This window comes from Convolutriloba macropyga, chromosome 8 (assembly GCF_964194025.1).
Source record: "Convolutriloba macropyga chromosome 8, txConMacr16.3, whole genome shotgun sequence".
NCBI classification, from domain to species: Eukaryota; Metazoa; Xenacoelomorpha; order Acoela; family Convolutidae; genus Convolutriloba; species Convolutriloba macropyga.
In genome coordinates, this window is record NC_134475.1 from 8,238,091 (window position 1) to 8,262,192 (window position 24,102).

At 37.6% G+C, this 24,102-nt stretch overlaps 1 protein-coding gene across 1 annotated transcript; it reads left to right on the forward strand.

Annotated features, from left to right (window-relative positions):
* Positions 1–21,270, forward strand: LOC142343904 (cellulase/esterase CelE-like). Its single transcript, XM_075395291.1, has 6 exons — positions 1–66; positions 4,925–5,184; positions 7,643–7,814; positions 9,980–10,170; positions 14,574–14,862; positions 20,871–21,270. Exons 2-6 carry the CDS (start codon positions 4,932–4,934, stop codon positions 21,028–21,030), a joined length of 1,065 nt encoding a protein of 354 aa, XP_075251406.1. The 5' UTR covers positions 1–66; positions 4,925–4,931; the 3' UTR covers positions 21,031–21,270.
* The last annotated feature ends 2,832 nt before the right edge of the window (positions 21,271–24,102 follow it).

The window sequence follows — 24,102 nt, forward strand, 5'->3', positions numbered from 1 at the left end:
GAGAATTTGAGACGCTAGCTTTTTACACTCGAAAAGTAACTTTTGAAATAATTTTACAGCTTTTAGGTTAGTACGTTGTTTTAAATACGCTCAGAATTGTTTAGTAATATTAGGTGCTCTTTCATAGAAGTTTATTTTCGTAGTTTTAGCTAAGTTATCAAGCAAAACTGGATAACAAAGCGCTAGAGCTGAAGAAACCCTTAAAATTGCCGCGTAAATTGTCGGAAGGACTTGGCGACTGAGTCAAGCAAATTAAGATATATATTTCTTTTAGCGTGGGAAAAATCTTATAGAATAAATATGCAAACGTTGTTTCCTGTCTAGAAAATGAATTACGAAATACTTTCTCAACATGCAATTTTTCTAGAAATTTTTTGCTTCAAATTTGTCTATCAAGACGTGAACTTTCTTCTACAGAGGATTTAACAGAATTTTTTTTTGATAAAAAATGTTTGAATTATAATTAACTTGGTTATCATAACTATGGTAATTAATTCAACAGATCAGCAGTTCAATAATTCTAAATTCAACTGTCCATTTCAAATTTGCACGCGTGAAATGTTCGTTTATATTCTCCCCACTTTGGTCAGGTAAGAATATAAACTCGTGATTGAAGGATTTAACAAATTGTGAATGCAGCTGTACTTTCAATTAGATGTCTTTGAGAAAACTCGTTTCCTTCGGTGATTTCGAAGTTTCTCTGCTGATGTACGAGGACAAAAACTAGTAAAATTATCTGAAGTCACCACTCATTGGATGACATTTAAACACAGAAGGCCTCCCAACTCATGAAGTGAGTCCAATATCACTTGAGGTTAGTGAATTCTTGAACCGGATTTTCTTGACCCTCTGATTGGGCATAGCGGCACAATTGGATGCGACAGTCCCCATCAATTCTGGCTCATAGTCGAGAACCTCTTGCAATCAGCATTGTAGCTGAGCCACGCATGGCACTTATTGATACCGCTTGAGCGAGGTGACTGAAGGCTACTGATAGGCCTGAGGGCTGGAAACCTCTGTTATCAGATAAAAGAGCTATTCTTATCAATGTTTTCCTTGTTGTTTCGGATAGTCCGCCAAAAGTTTCTAACGCCAAAGGTATGAAGTGGATACCCATATCGCTGCACTTCTTGTAGTAATGCCCAATCTTTCTGTCTTCTGCTAGGTTTAGAGCAAAACCACATGTCCTCGCCGCATCTGAGATAAGACTGGCTTGCAGTGGGGACGTAATGGTGACGTCTAAGGCTGCGGGTTGTCCTGCTATAAAACTTGGCAAATACACGTCCCCTGGTCTTGAATTATTTTCCGGCAGAAGATGTTTTTGCTCACATACAGGGGAAATATTGGCGGACGAACATGCTGTCATTATTGTGTCACGTACTCTGTCATGACGAGAGATAATATCGCCACGCCCGTGACATGAAACGGCATGATCTCCAAATATGTCGAAAATAGCTGACTTACAATATGGACATCTCCTGTCCGAATCATAGAGTGGAACTCCTAAACGGTATTTCAGAGCAGCTAGGAATTCGTTAGGTTGAAGGTGTAGGCCAAGAGCAGGGATAGGTGCTGCCGTCAACCAAGCTCCTGATTGAGGTAGGGAAAGAGATAACAGTCTAGTTTTTTCTCTGGTGGAGGTTTGACCTTCAAGAAGGTTGCTTAGAGCCGTCAAATTGTTCTTGAATTTTCTGTTGCGTCAAATGAGGAATAGCAAAAGCACAATTCCTTCACTAGGTCTGTGAAACTAACTTCGTGAGTTGGGTTCACACCAGTAATTTGTTCTTCTATGTTTGCTGACTGGCATAAGGAACCAACATAAGCTGCTTTGAATTGGTTCAGGGAACGTCGAACTCCAGCTCCTGTTTTGCTTATTGGCAAAATATGTTTTCAAAATTTGTTCGTTGGAGATGGTCAAATTTTTCAAGTATTATGTTACTCTGTGGACGGTGTGTTGCATCTCAACGAATACACTAACTTAGGTGCACCTAGACAGCTACGCAAAATTCCAAGAGCGCACTGAGGGTCCTCTATATAGCCTCGATTTTCTAATACCTTCTCGAGTTTTTTAACCAGTTTTTCTAAATAAAGACGCAACAAAAGTGGATGTTCCGATTGCAGCGCCCAAGATTTCGATTCCTGATTGGCTGTTTCTCATTATCCTACAATCAACAGCATTAAAACACGAGGTGGACCACAACTCGCACTTGTCTCTTCTGAGTTCAAGGCCACACTTGTTGCCATGAGTTGCTAAAATTTCTAATGATTCACATAGCTCCTCTTCCGTACCTGCTATAATTCCATCATCAAGGTTCCAAGAATTCTGCATAAGATTTGGTAACTTATCGTCGAGTTCTTTGATAATGGGCAAAAGTCCTAAAGAAAATAGTAGGGGACCCAGTGGGTCTCCTTGTTGGACTCCTGATTCACTTTGAATATGAGTTGCATTAAAAAAGAGTTTGCTATGCTAAGAATAGCAAAAAGACGCAAAATGGGCTAAAGAGGGAATGAATTTTCGAGCTGCATCTAACATACTGCTTCTCGTAATGGAATTGAAAGCATTTTTGAAGTTGATTTGAAGTAGGCCCGCTTTTTCGTTGTTCAATAACTTTTGAAATGTTTGTTTTGTTGCGTGTACAATGCTTTCAGCGCCGCATTTAACTGCCACACCAAGTTGTCTGGATGAAAAAAGTTCAACAGCATCAGAACTGGCCTCTTGCACAATACATTTGGCTATGAGACGTCGGAGAACTTCTCCCACAGCGATTGGCCGTACACCTCCTTTTGTTTTTTTCAGCGCTGTAAGCGAAGCAGAGCAAAAAGTTGGTGCAACAAAACTGGGGAGCTGCCCTCTGCTAGCCAAATTCACTAATTTTGTGATGCTTGTAATCGATTTTTTGGACTGATCGGGGACTGCGCACGTTACGGCATGTAGAAGGTGCTCAGGGTACATTTTGGATGAACGGGCTGCTGTGAAGTTTGAGAAAGATTGCAATTGTTTAAACACAGACGCTTCGTCCAACTGATAAGCGTAACTACTGTAATCGTCAGTTACCCTCGGTGGCACTTCTTCTGCTGGATGCAAGTTCATCAACTGTTTTAGCGTTTCTTTATTATCAGGGGCCACTCCATCCGAAGACAAGATTTTTGCTGCACGTCCAAATTGGCCTTGAATGCAGAGATTTTGCACGTGCTGCAAGCGTTTCCATTGAGTCATGATTTATTTTCTTGGCTTGTTTCATAGAGGCTGCTTCGAACCATAGCCCAGCATAGTCGCCATTCTTCCAACGCTCAAATCTAGTTAACATGAGCCGATCCTACTGCTGTTTGTGTTTCTTCCCCCCTCTGTTGCTAGCGCGCAGAACGCACTTGCTAATTGCAAAGTCTCTTCCAATTTTCTGGGGAATTTGTTTGAGAAACACAGCCCTCAATGGTGTTAACAATTCAGACCATCCTAGCCGCAACTTGACAGGAATAAAGCGGAGTGTAAGTATTTTTTTCTTGCAAATCGTTTCAAGGTCTGGGAGGGCGTTTAGATCAAGATTTGCTGTGTTTTGAGAGGTATTACGTTCTTCCATTTCTTCGCTGTTTGTGGCAGAGACTAGCTTGTCAATGCGGGCTGCAATATCACGGGGAATTTTCTTACTTGTTGACAATTGACTACTAAACTGAGAGTATGCCCAAATTGATCTACAACATACCCATTCGTCAAAATTTGGGCCCCAGTCTACGTATCGTATTTGTGTTTTGTTTGATTGATGGTCGAGTACAACTACTTTATATAAGTTGTCTTTTTTATCAGGGTAGAAGAGGGTTGTATGTGCAGAAACTCGAAAACGCAAATCAAAATCATCAATCGTTAAATTTTGTATTTGTTGTGTCAGACCTGACGAAGTATTGGTCTCATTCAAAATGATTGAATTTTGTTTTTCCTGTCCAGGTTCTGCGGCTTTTTTTTTCCGGAGATTGAAGGCATTTCGACAATATCCGTATCCGAAATCAGGGATTTTTCATTGCTATTAACCGTCTTTTTCTTTCTTGTCATGTTTATGAAAAACCATGTGCTTTTTTCTTCTTAATGCTTATGTGTTTCCTAACGTGTTTATTTTTTTCAATGTGTTCGTTTTTCAAGGTTGTTCCTTCTGTTACGTTAAAGATATGAAGAAGCTTCTTACCAAAAACGCATTTTGTTTCCGTTAATTTCGTAGACCAAGAAACTGCTGTGAAATTGATGAAGCCAGAAAAAAACGATTCGGTCAAAGATCGAAAAAAAGGAGAGGGGGAGGAATTGGTTTGATCTCACCAGTTTATTTCGTCCGTTCTATTCCTCGATTCCAAAAGAAACACTCCATCATCACAAAGTCTCTTGCTGCTGTCGAGTCTCAACATAAATCGTAAAAAGGGGGGGTTATGTTCGGGTCCAAAAGATGTTGTCAAAGTTCAAGATATATTTTCTGCCAATTTTGTTCTAAAAAAGATTAACTCAACGCACGTGCTATTCACATTCACAAATTGCATTGTGTGCAGGTAAGCAATTTTGAGGAAAATCGTGCAGGTAAACATACTTATACGTTATTTAGAGCGTAAGGTTATAGCAAATGGCTCTTTATTACATAACATAAGGTGGTATCAAATATCTTATAGTTATGACAGATTTCAGTATTAACTATCAAGGCACATGAAACAACATAACTCAAATAATAACTTCGATGATCGTGACCGTTTCTCGACTCAATACGAATTCCTGAAATACTGTTTTTGGTCCTGTTTTCCATTTAGTGCTCTGTAATATTTTCTAATAAAATTGTCCTATATTTAAATTTTTCCCTAGTTGAAATTTGCAAATTGGCGCCAAAAATTATACATCTGTAAATTATATAACTATTGTGTTCTCATAAATTTTCATCTCTCGATTTTGTTACAGCCATACAATGCTAGAATTAGTTCTTCGTATTTTTCTATCCTTCATAATCTGGTGTGCGGTTGGTTCGGCGATTAGTTTCAACCAGCCAATCAAAAACGCCGACTATCAAGGTTTGATTGGACCAGGGTTTGCGACCAATTATTTCAAAACCCTCGCTTTCCAAAAGTATCACAAGCAGAACTTGATTGATGTGTACGCAAGGGGATTCCGCAATCTCAGGCTCAGATGTCGGGCTGATTTGGAAGGACTCAATATGACAGGTAATTATTTAATAATTATATTGAGTTGTTCATTTTTTGTTTTTGACGTTTTTTTGTCCATTTACTCGCCTTACCCATTTCAGTTTATTCCTTCTTCTCTATACAACTTATTTTGTTGAAAAATTGTTGACGTTTCCATTTTGTTCCTGTAATTTTTTTTAGAAAATCTTTTCGCAGATATGAAAATGATTCCTTTTTTATAAAAAAATTATGGGATCTGCAGCTCACATCCGCGCGTTTTTGGGCCTTTTTCTCGGAAAAATACATTTTCGGATTTTAGCGGGTTTAGGAGTTTGACAAGAAAAGAAAGGAAGACAGCACAATTTTTCTTCGCCCGTTTAATTATTACACATTTTACAAGTTTTAAAGTTGATCTTGTCTTTCATTACTGAGTTCAAAAGTTAGAGTTGTTAAATTTTTTTTGCTCTAATTACCGAGTTTGGGAGCTGAGCTTCAGTAATAGTATAAATTTTGATGGACGGCAAAAAAAATGTTGTAACTCGCTCAGAGATAGAGAATAAGGAGTGCCTTCTGAATTTTATTTAAATACTTCAACCGAAAAGGGATAGATGGTGTAGAAAAAACAAATTTTGATGAGAAAAAATCTTGATGAGAATTGTGTAATTTGAGTATACTGTTGTTTACAATTGCGTTTATTTGTAACGCTTGAACGTGAACTAAAGGCTTGTCTGCATAACTTTAGCCAACGTACTCTATTGTTGTTGAAATTTTCTCATGGTTCGAAATTGTGTTCGTCTATGGCAAAGTGATTCAATTTAAGGTGCTTCCTTTCAAAATTTTCACATACAGATGAAATCAAAAAAATCCTGTAAATTTTTTGCTTTGAAAGATTTGAAAATTACAACAAATTCAAATCAAATACAATAAACTCATTTGTGTAACAATCGGAACGCTGTGTTCATCAAGTATGAGTGGAAAAAAAACGAATTCATTTGACGCATGAAATTGTTTGGTCGATGTTATTGGAAGCATTTTCACAATAATAAAACAAAATGCAACAAGAATTTTTGTCCATTGTTTTTTGGTTGTTATGGGACAATTTAGAATTATTGTTTAAAATTTTCAATATAAAGTATCTATCCAGCAAGTACCCTATAAAAGTAATAATTTTAATATGGCTTTGTTATGACCTGCTTCGTTGAACAGTTTCTAGTTTTCGGGGTAGGGAGTTTATGGGTAGGCAGTTTATTTAATATTTTATTGCAGTTTGCAGATTTAGAGGATTTAGGAAACGTCGATTGTTGGTGTAGTAGCTTCGAGTTTACGCATGTACACAATTTGCATTGCTTTATGGAATATTCTATTCATTTTTTTTTTTGAAATTTCAATTTGCAAGTATTTGTTCTTAGAACTTGAGTTAGCTGCCAAATTTTAATTGCTCAAATTTACTGTGTTATATCGTTATGTTTGGAACTTGGTCTTAAAGTTAGAACTTCGATATTAACAAAATGCGAACTCTGATGTTGAATTGAAAAATAATTGCGACAAGACTAAATTCAATTTTGATTCCATTATTGTTCTTGCGCTACCTCTATTTTATTAACCTATCAATCAGATGGCTGATGTAAAATTTGCTCACCCAAATGATCTCGATTTTAATATCCACTGACCTCAAACTGACAAAATTGATCTAATGAGGTGTTTATAATTTTCATGGTAATTTTGCCTATAAAATTCCACTAGAACTGGACCTTGTCGTGTGAAACACATGCCATGTGAAATATTTTTTGCTAATCTAAAATTTGATGGTTTTTTCACATAAATAGGTATTATAAATGCTGGCTCAAACCTATATTTTTAGTTCCAAATTAATTTATTGCTCAAAGCAATTTACAAATTCTGAACATTTTCTGGCTTGGTAATATAATTTTTCCATTGTTGGTAATATGCGTGACACAATTTTTGATCTGATACGTTTATCCGCCGTTTTCGCAGTTTTGAAACTCAAACTCATCGGGCTTCATTTTAAATCTAAGTGCGCAGCTTTTGAATCAAACTCTGTGCTTGAAAATAATGACAATTAAAAAAAACTCGATAGACTATTTTTTTTACGACGTCGCGCAGAACCATAAATTCTTAGATGTCCCGCCTTTTCGCCTCCATATTTTTCACCCCTACCCCCTTTAATTTTAACCCTATTGAATCACACCTCTGTCACTTAACCTCGATCTTACATCGTTATATAATTGTGCAAATTGAATTCCAGCGCAAGGGTAGGTACGGTTTGGGGAAAGGGTTTTTTTTTAGGGTCAAAAGCGTGTTTACAATTCAATGGAAGATTAAATAATGTATGGAGTAAAAATATGCGATACTAAGTTATAAGGGGGGCCAAACAAATCGGGATTACACAAATAGAACAACTTTCGTCACGACTTCCATTTGAGCAATCACACCTCCCCCAATAAATATTTATTTGGCTGTCTTCTGTTTATGTCAGTGTTCCTGCATGACCTGGACATAGTTGTGGATGACTGTTTGGAAGTGGGAATTATTCCCATAATATCCTGGGAGCATCATGAGTACGAGGCCTATGCGACTGAAGAGGCTAAAGAGAGTTACCTCGAATGGTGGAGATTGGTTGCAAAGAAACTCAGATACAAGGACTACAGGTGAGTTGATTTCAGGTATCTTTTCTATTTGTGCCCCCGGCTTAGTTGGTGCCTATTATTTGCACTCCCGACCCTCGACGCACGCTCATATCCCAGGTTGAGGTCCTCGTTCAAAATGACCTATGAAAATACCCATCCAGACCATTTTTTTCTATGAAAATACCCAGACAGACCAAAATCACCCATGATCAAGACTTTTACTCGTTCAAAGTTTTGGCGCATTCATGTGCTCATTCAAATATCCTTATGAAAAGACTCATCCAGACCCATATGCGATATGATCTATACTTTGGCTCGTTCAAGTTATGAAAAGACTCACGCAGAACAAAAGAGTTCATGATCCAGCCTTGTTCGTGTTTAAAGAAAAGACCGATCTTTGAAAAAGTCCATGGTGAAGACTTTAAAAGATTTTTCTCATTTGAATAGGCTGTCGATATTTTTACATAATGATCTACAATCTAGAGATTTACTTTCTATGCTGTGTAACTGAGGTGCTTAACGTACTTTTTTAAAAAGCAAAGTTGCATATTTCGAACCTTTGCTAGCGTTGCAAATTTTGGGACTTACAGTACGGGATCTGACTATAGTCCCAACGCAAGTGAACGTTCGAAAAACTCCAGACACGATGCAAAGCGCGTGCTGATATCTAAAGGTTTTCAATTTGAACTTTGATCGTTGAAACGTCCTCGGTTAGCGTTGCAAATTTATGGGACTAATTATACTTGCAAGCCTAGTGTGCTAACAGTTATACTAACTTACCCAGTTATACTAACTTGGGCATCACTTCTAACCCAGGCTCTTGTTTTTTCTTGTTCCTCAAGGCTTTATCACTGGTAAGTTTTGATGACGTCACTGATCGATGAACTCGTGAAGCTCTGGGATTGACAACCGCGTAGCAGTTTGAGATATATGTCAGATTTTTGAAGTGACGTCAGCAGCGTCACAAAATTTTGCTTGAAACACCAATTGGCTTTTTTTGAAATCTGGCACTGTATACAGAAACATCTGGTATTGCAGAGATCTGTTTTTTGAAATTGTACATCCGGATTTCAAGTAAAGTTTATCGCAAGCGCAATTTGAGTTAGTTTGTTCTTTCTGAACCTTCAAACAAAGGGTTGAGAAAGAACAAACTAACTGTTCTTGCCGCTGGTCAATACGGCAAGAACAAAAATTTATTCCTAGTTAAGAGGCGTTCTTGCATAATTTCTCTTCTGTGAGAAATAAGCTAAATCTTTTTTGTCAGATACGGCGAGTGGGCAGATGTGAAGAAATTGTTTCAATGTTTTCCAGTTTTTTTAGCGATGAACTTTCATATTTAAACCCCTTTCAAGATTGCCCGCAAAAATTGTGTCAGATGATGTTTAGTGGGAGGAAAAGTTCAATTTGGAGGAGTTGATTTTGATCAATTAATTTAGGGTTCTACGAAAATAGTCTCAACGCAATCACCCCTTCATAAGATTATTGGCTGCAATCTAAGATTAAATTTATACAATGTTTCAATCTGGTTTATAGCAAAAAAAAAATAGAATAAAAATTAGTGATAGGTAGCGCATTGTTGCTGCTGGTTGGTGGTTCGAGTCTCAGAGACGACTTTACATGAAGTGAAGTTTTTGTAAGTTCAACGCCCTTTTTGCTGTGACCGTATCTAAATTCATCGCATGGATTTTAAGACCACTGCCATTTTAGTGGCAATCTAATGCTAATTCAAAACGAAAATTTTAAGTGCATGGACTTCACGTAATCGCATGAAAGATCTTTCCACTACCTTGGCTGGAATAATAGCAAAAATGAGATCGCAGTTAATCATCAATATTTTTCACCCAATCTAATAACAATCGTGGGTTTAGATTATGTATTATTAAACAAGAAGTTGTGGTAATAAAAAAACTGCATAACATGCACGGTTGTTGTCACTGAGACGTTCGAACGCAAAACGCGGAAACCAATTTTGGATCGCACAAAGGTCTGGCTAGGGACACAGCCTGGATATATAAAAATTTAATCTGGTATAGTCTAGACACATAATACCGTCTGACGCATCAGATTTGAAGGACTGAGTTATGTTGTTTTCGAAACAAAATTTAGATTTTAACCGAAAGGTTAAAGATACTTTGAAACAAAAATTACGGAAAAGATCCTAAAAAATATATATATTTTTGCCATAGGTTGTCGTTCAACCTTTTTACTGAGCTGGGCATAGATGTGTGCCAGTACACAAACTGCTCTTTGAGTCTGAGAGAGAACGCGACCAAGTACAACGACTGGACCAGAAGAGTCACCCGGAAGATCAGAAATACTGCAGGCAACAATCAAAAAAGAATACTCATCTTGGGATCTCCCACAAAGGATGGAAAAGGTTGAAAGGTTCCAGTTAAATTTCGTGTAACTTACCCCCCCCCCATCCCCTGCAATCCCACCACCGGTATAGCTCTCCATGACTAACGTTTAATCTACACCTTAGCAAAGGTATTTACAAATTTTAATTTATCTCAAAAATTTCCGGTGGGATAGAAAAAGATTACGCTGACTTGAAACTACAAAATATGTATCTGCAGTAAATCAACCAAAGGTAGTTTTTTAAATCAAAAATGCATCTTGGGATCATTGCTTGTATAATAATTGAGCAGTGATCAGATATAAAAAAACTGGCCTGATTCTAATTCATCTTTTCTTTGTTTAATGACCACTGAAGGCGGTGTTCTGTTTGCTCATCTTTGTATAATGCACCCTTAGATTTCTCATTGTTCCTGTTGTTGTTATCTACAACCCGCCAAACGATATCTCATTAGATGAATGTATTTGAGTCAAATGGTTTTGAAATTTTTAAATCTTCGCCTGCATGGGTTAAAAATCCTATCAAGAGGCATCGACCACAAGTTTTTAAAAATCTATCTGAGCTTGAGCTCTCAGTATTTAAATATCAAAATTCTCTGATAAGTTTACCATCACCCTACGTTGTTTTGGAAAAAAATGGTTCAAATGGAAAACGCACCTATCGTGATACGTCTTTTCTCAGGTACGCTTCTCAAATAATTCGATACAAGTTCAATATAAGCAATCAATTGAGCAACAATCTGTCAAAAATTGTAATTCCAGTGATGCTGATGAAGTTTTAAATAATTTCAAAAATTTGTTCCTTGAAATGACTCGCCCCGATGAAAAGTTGCCCCAATGAAATCTTACAAATCAAAACACTCTAAAAATCCAAATGGCGTTCCAATGAGATTAAATTTTTCCACAGTCAGAAAAATGCAGCTCACTGTAAATTCAGAGACACTCGGATTTTATCTCGTTACAAAAAAATTCTAAAATTAAGTATAAAATAAAAGTTGGTAAAACGTTCTAAGAAAAATTTTTGTGCTGTAAGTTTCAGATCACGCATCAGAGACACAAAGCAGACTTATAAATGTATAAATTGTTAAATGATCTCACTGGTAAGTGCTTGTTAGCGGAAAAATACCCTTTCTATCCGCGTTTGAAGAAAAGTCCTGCTGCTGAAAATACAGGCAGAGCTTTTAATGGTTACTTTGCGAAAGTTGAAAATAATGTTTTTGACAATAATATACTAGCAGCTCCAATGAAACCAATCCCCGCAAGCAATCATTCAGTGTTCCTATATAAGAACACAAAAATGTTGCTAAAGTACTAAAAGACATGGATAAAAATCATCTTCTGGAATTGACAATGTAACCAACATTATAGAGATAAGTGCTGATGAAAAAGGCCCATATTTAACCAAAAAAGATCAATCTCTCTTTTGATCATGCAGTTTTTCTTAAACTTTTGGCAAGCGTCAGAACTATTCCGTTGCAAAAAGAAGGAGATAAAATAGATGAAAAAATTTATAGGCCCAGTTCATTACTATCTGTATGGAGTAAAATTTATCAAGGCATTATGTATAAATGTTTAGTTTGAAGAACTCTCACTACTTATAAAAAAGCTGTTTGGGTTCAGACATAAACATAGCAAATTTGATGCTCTAGAATAATTCACCGGAAAAATCAGGATGAATAGAAACGTTGACTCATTAAGCTTCCTCCTCGATCTTTGCAAAATTTTTGTTAATGTTTAATTTGAAGAACTCTCACTACTTATAAAAAAGCTGTTTGGGTGCAGAGATAAACATAGCAAATTTGATGCTCTAGAATAATTCACCGAAAAAATCAGGATGAATAGAAACGTTGACTCATTAAGCTTCCTCCTCGATCTTTGCAAAGGTTTTTGTTACAGTAGATCAGAAGATTCTGCTACAAAAACTAAAAGGTAATTGATTTGTCGATGCAAGTTTGTGTTCGTTTGGGTCTTATCTATCCAATAGATATCGAAAATTGGAAGTAAATGATATGTTTTCTAATTGGCGCTATGTTCGATGCGGTGTTGCGCAAAGCTCCTTCTTAAGTCTTCTTCTGTTCATAATATACATCAACGTTTTACCAAAGTTCCGCAAGTACATCGATATACTGCTTTTTTGATGATACAAATATAGCTTCATTAGGTGTAGCTTGGAGTAATATTGAGTCTGATTTGTCGGAAATAATTAGTTGGCTTAGAGCCAACAAGTTGACCCTAATTTTAGAAAAGTAATCAACTAAACTTGTATACAAGTGCTTCTAAAGATAACTCCCTAGTGAAAAACTGTCCAGTTTCCGTTAAACCATTGTGTAACTGCCTTCGAGTTCTCAAACTTTCTTTGGTTTCTCATGTAGACTATGCTAAAAAGAGACTCGGAGAAGAGTGTGCAATTAATTCCAAAATAATGCATTATTTTCCGAGACAGTAATCAGTACAATATTATAAGAGTAAATTGAAACCAATTAAACAATACGGAGCGTTGGTTTACGGATTTGCTTTTTATTCTATTCTACTGAAACTATACCTTCAGGAAAAATTTTAAGTTCATTTATTTCCGGAAAGCCTATAATCAAAATAAGATTCAAACTATCTATGAACCGCGTAAATACGCAATTTTGGAAAGCGTTTTGAGTCCTTTGAACAACTTGCACTGTGAGAACTTCTTGAACAACTTATTTAGTTATGAAAAGTCAAAATATACTAGAAGTCTTTCTTTCCGCCCTCTAAATGTGTAGGACTAAAGTTGAAAGATGTTCCGTTAGATATCGATCTGTAAAATTGTACAACAATCTGGCTGGACAAAAGCTTTTTGTTACTCTCACAGAAAGTACGGCGAGAGAAGTAAACATATTTTTTTAATCATAAACTGAGTTTTTATTACTAAATGATCAAGAACTGGTAAAATTTATTGTCAGCATCTAAGCTGGAAATTTTTGCCCTACCCTTTGGCAGCATGCTGAGGGACTGCCCAGAGGGGCTGGATTTTCTGTTATATACTACCCACGTAGCAACAATAGAATGCGAGATATGGCCATTCTTTGAAAAGTGTTTTGTTTTCAGGGGAAAGGTACCAAAAAAATTTCAACTTAAAAAGTCTCCGTATGATGGGGAAGCAATCAAAAAAATACTCACTGTTGTTGAGATGTCAATCAATTTTAGGCACTCATTTCGGGAGAAAATTAAGCTTTTGCAATACCATAATTTTCATTTTTTTTACATTTTTAAAATGTTTTCTGCTTACACCTTCGCAGTGGTTAATTTGAAGGGCATTGTCTTGCGGACTTTACCGTCTCGTTGTCTGTCTCGTCCGGGTCTCTTTCTTATTGTTAATGGTTAATGATTATTTTCTTTCTTATAGATACATATTTACCGGGATAAATTAGTTCTTTCTTTCTTTAAGAGAAATTTATAAATAAAATTATTTTAACGGATTTTGTGATACTTCGGTTCTTTTTTTTACAATCAATTGTTGACGCTTCTATTTTCTTTGCTTCTAGGATAGGGTGTAGGATAAGATAGGATCTAGGACGGCGCTCTTTCGGCTTTTTTGAGCGCTTTTTTGCTTAGTTCGAGCCGTTTTCAGAAAAAAAAGGTGATCTTGCAACAAAATGTTTTAGTCTTGCAAGATTTATTTTTGTTTCCGACTGAATAGGCCCGTAACAGTTCAACTGTCTATTCTGAGAGACTGCAACTCCAGCTCTGATGCAATACCACCCAGGTCGAGGTCCTCGCTTAAAATTACTAATGACCATATATATCGATATATTTGGGGAGGGGATTGTTCAAATTGCGAGCACGAGTACAGCTGGTTGTGACAGTGATGTCTGACCATAACTGATTTAGCCAGGCAAAGTATGATCATAAGTCTCAATGGTCGATGATATATGATTTTGCTGCAAGAATCGGATGTATTCTGTACGAGCATGTCGACATAGGCGCTCACTTATAGCCTCTTAATTGTTGATAATCTGTTATATGGCAGGCTTTGATCCGTCCATAAATAGGCACCGTCAGACTTATTTTCAATCCTTTGAATTTCCCAGGCTGACCGACCTTGGAAAACTTGGCAAAGGCCGTAGTAGAGTTTACTACGGCGCTGTACACGGCCGTATTAGGATTTCTAAGGTATCGTTTTAAGGCCTACCCAGATTAATATGGTTCCCTACTCAGGCCTTCAACAGCACCGTAAAAAGCTTTGTAAGCTTTCTGGCACTGTCTTACCAAGTTTTCTAAGTTTTGTCGAAGGTGGGCAAACTGGGTTGCGTTTGTCGAAAAGTGTCTTTAACACAAGGGCTCTTTCATAAGTGAGTCTGGGCCAGCAACACCTTACCTGATCTACCCTCAAGTTAGGGGGGGGGGGGGTTGTGTGTGATGTCAAACGATAGACAGTAAATGCTTTTGATACAGGTTTGGACTTAATCGATCCAAGGATTTATAAAAATGACGAGTACATGATGGTAGAATGGCACCTGTACGCCTCTGGGCCGAATAAGAACTACCTTGCAAACGGGAGAAAAACCCAAAAATACTGGTCGGGTGACGGAAGTGACGGAGGAAAAGCGAACGTGGACAAGTGCTTCACTTATGCTCATAATTTCACCTCTAGGACTAATGTGACGACATATTTTGGGGCGTGGATGGCGGAGGACAACAAGAAGGGAGATCTCAATCAAGTGGAGATAATCCACTTTGTTAGGTAGCGTCTCAGCGCCCGTTTTATCTCTATCGTTTGCCCCCCCCCCCAACCCCCTCGTCTTTTCCGACATACTTGATAAGTCTGGCTAATTTTTGCTTAATCTTAGGATTTCCTGCTGTATCTTGTTTTTGGGTTCAATTGAATTTTTAGTACTTGATATATCTTGCCATGTCACGGTTAATCTTTCTTGCTAATGTTGCCAAGATCTTGTTTCTTGACAGCCATTCATAAAACTTGCAAGTTCGTACATATCTTGATGTTTTCTCGCCATGTAATATGTCAAGATCTTGGCAAGATTTGGCATGTTTTATCATGTTTTTATCACGGCTATCAAGTTTCGTTTCACTGGGTAAGAGGACTATCTCCTGAACGGCAGTCTAGCCTGTTAAGTTTTAAACACTATTCCTAGTAATTTGATAATTTTTTTGGAGTGATATCAGCTGGTTATTTTCACAGCCTTAGTCAACCAGAACTCATTCACAATGCCAACATATCAAACGCAATGATGCTAAGAGAACCCTCCAAATTTTCTGAGGTCTTTACGAACATGAAAAATTGACGCATCGGCCTACGGTACCTCCCCAGTAACAGAGGTCAACCGTATGAAGAACAAATAACTACGAGGTGGGGTAACCTCTATATCTTAACGATATTGGACCCCAAGTCTTTTCATTCGTCCACGCACTTCTTTTCATAGCCAACGTCTGTCGACGTCGACCAGGCTTTTTTCATACCCTCACAGTCTTTTTTGCTTTTCCTTTTTTCTCAATTGATCTCTCGGACAGACAAAAATGATGACTTTTATACTAAAATGATGCTGGTGTTTTTGCAGAGATGAACCTGTCAGCATTGCAAAAAACCTGCAATCCAATTTGAGTGAATTAGTTGAGAGAATACACATTTGATACAAGTAACAACTTCGTAAAGATGTCTGCTGCCATTTTGTCTTCGTAGGTAGGAAAGTAGTGAATTGAAATAGTCCCACCTTCCGTCTTTTCCTGAATGAAGTTTAACTTTATCTCGATGTTATAGCTCCTCTTATGCATGACTGGGTTTTGGCAAATTCTGATACAACTCTGGTTGTCCTCTCTAGTTGCTATTGGTTGCTTCTGTTGGATGCCAAAATCATCTAGAAGTTGCTTCAAATATAGTGCTTCTTGAATTGCTGTCATGCCCTCTCATTCTGCCTCTGCTGAAGATAGAGCACCTCTGATCTGCTTCCTAACACCTCAGCTGAGTGCCCCGCCACGTCTGTTGGGCCTGAAGTAGTAGCTAGATGTGGATTTTCTATCATTCACATCAGCAGACCAGTCTGCATCACTCTCTCCGAACTAAATCATAACTGGGTTCTTTTGAATAAATGGGTTTTAAATATTAGGACCATAAAAATGACGTAGAAATCGTTTTCTGTATAATCAGTGTTGATTGGTAAGTTCTCCTATATGTCTGAACAAAAAGTTAACTGTGAACATGATGTCGGGTCGCGTCTACTTGATCAGATAAAGAAGTGATTCAACCAAGTTTCTGTGGATCCTTTTGATCCAATTCTTAGACTCCGTTCCATGCGGTCTAAAGCCTCAAATTCCATTTAGCTGGAGTCCTTGAGGGCGTGCCTTGATCCATTTGTGACCCCTACAGCATTGTTTCTATGTAGCCCTGTGACTTTGCTGCTGGTCGATTGTGAATTTGCCCTCTTCTCGTCTGATTTTAGTTCCAGAAACCAGTGTCTTCCATGTAAAATGTTGGTTCGATTGCTTTTGTGACACTGGATATCACTGTCATGCTTCCTGATGCTACTATGATGTCATCAACCCAGACAAAGATAAAGTTGTGACTATCAGTTTCTGCTCTCGCGAACAAGAAATTGTTTTTCCCGCTTCTGTTGAACCCCTGTCTTAGTAGGAAAATCGCCACCTCCTTATATCAATTGTCAGCAGCCTGTTTCAACTCATGAATTGACTTGTTCATTCGGCATATTAACTTCTCTGTAGTTGATCCTCGTTTCACAAACCCCTGCTGTAGCTAATCCAGATAAACTTCTTGCTCTAATTGTAGTGTGCTGGAAAGCTGTCTTGATATCAAACCAGTTCGTCACATTGGCCTCTCTTGCTTGTAGTTGGAATTGAATCCAGAATTTTTTTGGCTGACAGGCAGGGGCAAAAAAGTCTCAAATTAGTCCAGTCCATCCATTCGTTTGACACATAGCGTGTTTTGCAATTGTTGATTTGACCACTGAGTCCCAATTTCAGCTTGTACACCCATTTGCCCGCAATAGCAACCCTGTCTGTTAATATTCTTACTAAGTTCTTAGTCTCGTCTTCTAGTACTTTGACATTGTCCTTCATTGGTCGCTGCCACTGGTCTCAGTCATCAACCTGCTCGGCTTCATAGACTTTTTGAGTTGCACTTTGTCACCCTATGTCACAGCAAGATGGTTTCTACCTAAACATTTGCTGAAGGTTCCCGGCTCGAGTCCTTCGTCTGAGTTTTGCCCATCTATCTTTCTTGAAGCCAACTGTCTCCGACTGTAAGAAGTCCTTAGTGCCATGGTTTTCCTGTGACTCTGGGACTCCATCTTGCATAGATCTTTTATCTAGTGCTGCTGCCTCAATAACCGAGGCCTCTTGTCTCATTGTAGTTTCTTGGGTGTTATTATTCTCTGAGTCATCTCACCCCTTATTTGGCATTAGATGTGCCTTGTCTCGTTCTGTTGCTTTTGTTGCCATCGATGGAGCCCACTTCGGACTCCTTGATGATCACAACTTGAATTGCCATCACCATTTGGGGGTTGGGTATGAACAAGAGCATCCATTGTGACACTCAGTGTGACCCTCTAGCTTTCATTCCAGTGCCCCGTGTTCAAGCTTGTTGACATCTCTGTTTCTCTTCCTCTTGAAAACTGTGCAAAGAAAAACAGATAGCTTGCCAATTAAAAGACTGTGTTTTAAACCTAGCGTCAGCTCAGCGGGTATCTCTCTTCTCCACGCCTCACAGCCACGCGTTTGATCCTCTCTGTAAAAAATCTTTTCTCCTGCTCACCACATGAATTTGGGAAGTCAACTGTCAATGAGCAAACATCTTGCCATGCCAGCACTGTTGTACCTCTCAGCATACCCTTTTTGTTTTGATGTCTCCTGCATAGGCTTCTGTAGAATGCCTGTGTTTAATTGGTACACCTTGAATTACTCTGGGAGAAACTTCGTTGCATTGTTTTGTCTCGGCTTCCTGTGCGTCCCCACAGAGAACAAACTTTTTCAGGCTCGTCAGTGCTTAATATGTTTGACTTATGTAAGTCCACAAACACATACTTTGTGCACTGGTCTGCAAATACAATGAAAAACCAGAATCTTGACAGTCACTCTACTCTGAGTTGTCCCATCACGTCACTGAACACCCTGTCTAGTTTTTCTTCAGCCTGCATTTTGGCTATTCTTGGTGCTGCGATCTTTGTAATCTTGGCCGAAGAGCGGAAATTGCATACATCTTCAAGTTGCACTACTTTCTGGTGCATCCTTGACCATATCCATCTGATTCAGACAACTCAATTGTCTCTGCCACTTCCTTACACTGTTCATTTTACGCTGTTGGAGTTGATCTTCAACTCTAGAATGCTGCAAAGTTAGTAAAATAAATTTCGTCCTTGAGTTAGTTTTGCGCCAGTTGCCTTCTTGAGTTTAATACAGCTGTTTTGTTTCTCGAAATTGATGCTATGTCACAACCTGCATCTTGAGACTGATGAGAGGTTTGAGTAATAAACAAGCCCAAAAAAAGTTGAGTTCACGTCGGATTTCCCTACTGTTTGATGATATACTGATTCTCATGTAATCTGCCCACCATTCTGGCCGCCTCTGGCGAGATTTTTATCCATACGCTGAATAGGCACAAAGTCCAGGAACACATCGTTGTTTGTAACTGTATGGTCCGTGCATCCACTGTCCACTAGCCTGTTGTCTTACACTGGCTAACAGCCCCTTAGTGTTCCTGGTGTAGTGTAGCCAATGATGGATTCATTGCCACCGATTCATGTTTGCGTCAACCTCGTTGTCTCTTGCCTGCCCTGTCTAGGTGACCCATCTCATTACACTTGCTGGCTTGCGCTGTTTTTGCTTGTGCAGTCCTTGGAAAATTTTCCAGGGATCCTACACATAATGCCTTTTCTTTTCGTCGGTCACTCCTTGAAGTTGCGTTTCACTGCTGGTCTCACCGAACCACTTTTTTCCTTCTGTCTTTGTGCCGTGTTTGCATGGAAATTTTGTTGCCTTTTCCTCAGCTCTGTGAAGTTTTTTGCCAGGTTGAAGCTTTGTTGTAGCAGGAATTTTTTTCCTCAACGTATATCACATCATATCACTGAGAACCAGGGCGCTGAATTTAGTCCCTTAGAATGCTTCCCCTGTCTCTTGTAGCCTGGTGAGCAGCTCTTGTCCTCTAATGAGAAAGTTATCCAAATCATTACAGCCCCGAACTGGTTGTGCAACCAAAGTCTCCACCGTCGGCGTCCCACAATTTGAAATCTCTCTTGCCAAAGCTTCAAAACCCTTTCACCATCTAGTATGACATTATCTTCCACACAGTCGTGTCTCATTAGCATGTGGATTTTTTCCCCTGAAGGCAGTGTCAGATAACACCACACGTTAATTGTTTTCTCTTTGATGTCAGCAAGTGCCTGCTCATATGCAACGTTTAGCACCTTGTTGTTCTTTCTCTCCTCTTTGCTTGCCCCAGTGGCAGGCTCATTTGGTTGCTCTTTTGTCCCCAGAAGTGATTCGTAGAGTCCATTTGTCTGCATCATCGCCACAAATCTTTTACTCCAGATTGGAAAGTCCTGTTCCTTTCCTGTGTAGGTCAGCAGTTTTAATTTCAATCCATCGTCAATCCATCGTAGAATGAGCAGGCAAAGCAGTCGTTAATTGAAGAGTTACTTAGTAGGAAATGATTCCGGCTGTCAACATCGATTTTTTTTTGTTTTTGAAATTTATTTATGAGATTGAAAAATGCTGGACCCAGAACTTGTCGGGTTATGGATTTTCGCAGGCTTAATGGAAAGCGTTTTCAACTAATTGAAAGAGTTGCTTTCTCAAAAATGTGAGAATACCAAAGTGATTTTAGCAATAGAATTTAGAAAATTACCAGAGAGATCTGATCAGTAGATCAAGATGTTGATTTGATTTTTGGGGATGGAAAAAGACCGGAAAATGTGCTGCATATATACCAATTGTCAGTGCGAAAAAGACATGATGCAAAACTAATTTTAACTCCATGTTTTTTTCTTGGGGTTCACAGGGGTTACCCAATAGGGTTGCTTCTCCAAAATTCCCGGATATCAGTCGGGATATAAATATATAGGATGAATTTGCCCTTTTATAAGAATTCATTCAACCTTTTGGTGATACAATAATCATTCAATAAATGCTGGGAAGAGATTTCATCAAATAATATAACTCTAGTTACAACTGTCTCGAATCATCAATTTGATGCGATTGTTGATTCACATAATCATTTCTGGAAAATTCGTTTAGATCAATTCAGTGACTCGAATCAATATTCTCCCGCCTGATAAAACTGTTAAATTTAATTTTCCAATGTTTCTAACTAAGCGTCAGACAATAGTTTGTATCGAAATTCTAAGAGCTAGCGTGAAACAATTTTGACAATTTATGCCAAACTTTTCAAGTTTTTTCCGGAAAATTATAACTTTCTGCGTACATCCTTTTCTTACACGTTGCAATCAAAAACCAAAAACTAAAATTTTGACTGCTTTGTTTGAAAAAAAGAGTGGTTAATAATGGTCAACAACTGGTTTGTTGTTAGTCAAACCATAATCTTTTTATGCCAATATTTGACCGATCACTGTCTTTTTCATGAGCCGACTCACTTTTTTTCATACCTAAACATGGTTGAACCATAATTTTTTTCATGTCAAACTGCGGTCTTTTTATAGGCAATATTAGCAATCCAAAATGTTCCCATGGGTTTTTTCTTATCTCTTCTTCTGAATCTGCCTTCTTTAGGTACTTCGTGGAGCAAGCGAAGCCCATTCCGTGGTCCCTGAATGTCCTTGACAGGTACTATGACACCAGAAAGAGCTACTGGCTCACTAACATTCAAGACAGAGTGGGGGCTATGCTCAACATGTCGACGATACTCGAGAACATCATTGATGTCATGTGAAAAAACAGAGTATCGATGTGAAATCATCAAAGCGACTGTTCTTTTTCTGATTCCTTCTCTCCGTAGATAAAACGCGTACCTTTTAATTAGGTGGTGTGTTCAACTTGATGTGTTATGTTTCACAGTGATAAAAGCGTTGTTTTGCTGTTTTGCAGCCTTGTCTAGTCATAGAGTCTAAATAAAATGGGAGCAGTCATTACAATCTACAATCTAAATCTACAGGGTATAAAAATAAGAATTATAAACGGGCGTACTCTATCGGGGAGGGGGGACGATTTTGGTTGTGCGGATTTTTTGGTTGTGGTAATGTTGCTGTTTTGATTATTCGGACAGTGAAATAAACACATTTTCTTCTAAATATCAGTATTTCATTATTTATACATCCAGTGGTTGTTCTACGGGGATATTTTTGAAATTGTGCACAGCTAATTAGAGGTTCACGATTAAATGTGATCTTTATTAGACTCGAATTGTGGACATTGGAATATTGGACCCCCCCCCCCCCCCCCCCCCCAATCCAGGCCCTATGGTGTAATCACACGGTCTTGAGTTTATAAAGTTGTTCATTACGTTTGCTTGACTAATCCTACTCAAAAATGCCATTAATACCCACGACAATGTTTTAAGTTTAGCGTTGTATGAGTGTGTGTGTGTGCATATTTTTGACAGTAAGCAAATTTAGTTTAAACTTGGCTCAAGATGGGAAATATCTGTCACGGTGGCCACGTATTGACCGACAGGGCATTTAACCGACAACCGAAAATTGACAAATATAGCCGTCAATTGACGTAAAATGCACTAGATTAATTCTGAAGCTCTAATTGGCCAATTTAAAACGGTACATCGTTAGCGGGCAAAAATACGACTGTTTTTATCAACTAGCGTAACGAAGTTCTATTCGTGGTTCCTAGCGGGATCCGTCACAACTATTCATGATTCCTGATTTGAGCAAGCGTTGACAACGGTGACACGTGTTCGTAGCTGTTATCCATTCTCACGCTCACCGTCACTGGTTGGAACACCATCACTGTTGTCCATAGCTACATTATCTAATTACTACGATTGTTAGATACGTTTCAAATAGACGTGTCTCTCAAAATATCATTAGCTCTTAATTGAAATAATTAGTAGTATTGCAACTACCTTTATTAGGTCTCAGAAAAACCATTAAGCCTTTGCATCGGCTCTAAAGAAATAAGTAATAAAAATGGATCAAGAGTTTCATGTTAATTGGAAGATCAAAAAACTGAGACAGTTGTTTTGGTTATCCGAGAGAGTGAGTAGTTAAAATTGATGACTAGAATTTTTAGCTTTAATTAAATTTTCCAGCGAGCATAAAACCGCACGAACGTAAAAATAAAGTTTTGGAAAGTTTTTTTACAAAGATTTTTCATCTTCCTATTTTGTTCAATTTTTGCGTAAATTATTCACAGGTATCAAATAAGGTTTCGCCCTCGGTTCGCAAATGGGCACTTAATCATAACAAATGAGTTGTTTTAGGTTTTAATATCCATATTTCTGAAATTTTGAGGGAATGAAAATAATCGCAATAAAAGTAACACTTGCTTCAAAATACATAAATTTATTGTTGCAATCCAATGAACAGATATATTTATGAAACTATTTAAATTTTCAACAACCGCTGTGAACTCGAATATATTTTTTGCTTCAATCTCCTGTCAGTAGGTGTTAGATTGAAAGATGGTAAAGATGAAATAGTTTTAACTGAGGCTGGGTTGCTCGAAAAAATTTTCATGAAAGGAGTTCAATTTAACCCTTTCAAACTTTATAGTGTCGCTGGAGAAAGAGACGGGATTTTTATTTCTTATATAACTTAATTACTGTGGCCTGTCAAAGTGATGCTTGCGTTCAAAATTTTTCACAAAAATTTTAAATTTTTTATTTGATTGGTTCAAACAGGTTGAACTATCCTGCTCTGGCCTCTGGTTCTTTTATTCCCCCACTTACAAACTCTGTTGTTACAAGGAAATTTAATTTAAAAAACGCACGTGCAACTGGAGGCGTAAAATTTATATACCCAGTAAGCTGGGACAAAAATGAAATGACCTAAGAACCGATAAATTAGAACTAACGCGGAAAAAATTGTCATCTCACCCTTGATTTTCAAATAAGATGGAAAAGAGAAGAGAAGTTTTTTTCAAACGTTCAATGTGATTTATTTACTCAAGATACAAGGCAGACACATTATATTTATATACACTCCTTTTCGTCATCACATTGTTACTTACATGTTGACTTATTGAATTAGGTTTAAGCTATTATTGTTTATCTCAAAACCAGTGCAGATAGTTTTCTCCTCTCTGTTTGTCCGTCTATCTATCTGTCTGTCTTTCGGTTTGTCCATCTTTGTGTATGTTTGTTCCTCTGTGTGTCTGTTTGTATTTTTTTGTCTCTCTGTCTGTCTTATATATATGGTCCGTTCATGGTCCACGTATCAATTGTTCAGTAAAAGCAGGCTCAAATTTACCTAATAACTATTGCCTCGTAATGCATAGAAAACAAGTTATGTTTATGTCTCCAAAAAGAAATTTGCCTTGGCGTCTGCGTTTCAAGCCAAATTGACGGCTGTTGACAGCATGTTTTATTTTGAACTGTTGTCAATTTGCCTGATTTTTGCACTTCAAAAGTAAGCATTTTTGTTTTTCTGATATGGAGAAATACCCCCTGCAAACTTTCTGTCTGTCTGTCTGTTTTTCTGTCTCTCTCTCTCTCTCTCTCTCTCTATATATATATATATATATATATATATATATATATGTGTGTGTGGGTATATATATATATATATATATATATATATATATATATATATATATACATATATATATATATATATATATATATATATATATAATATCATATATATATATATATATATATATATATATATATATCTTGACCATTTAGACTCTGAGTGTTTTAACATGAAAAAAATTAATTTCGTTTACAAAATGATAAATTACTGAGGTATTTCAGCAGTTTTTTAATGAGATTTTATTTGTTGAGTTTTGAAAACTTATTAAAACTTATAAAAACTTATGAAAATTATTATTT

Coding starts and splice junctions, on each gene's coding strand:
- LOC142343904 (XM_075395291.1), top strand. CDS start 4,932: ATGCTAGAATTAGTTCTTCGTATTTTTCTATCCTTCATAATCTGGTGT. Junction 5,185..7,642: donor GGAAGGACTCAATATGACAG/GTAATTATTTAA, acceptor TGTTTATGTCAG/TGTTCCTGCATGACCTGGAC. Junction 14,863..20,870: donor GAGATAATCCACTTTGTTAG/GTAGCGTCTCAG, acceptor TGCCTTCTTTAG/GTACTTCGTGGAGCAAGCGA.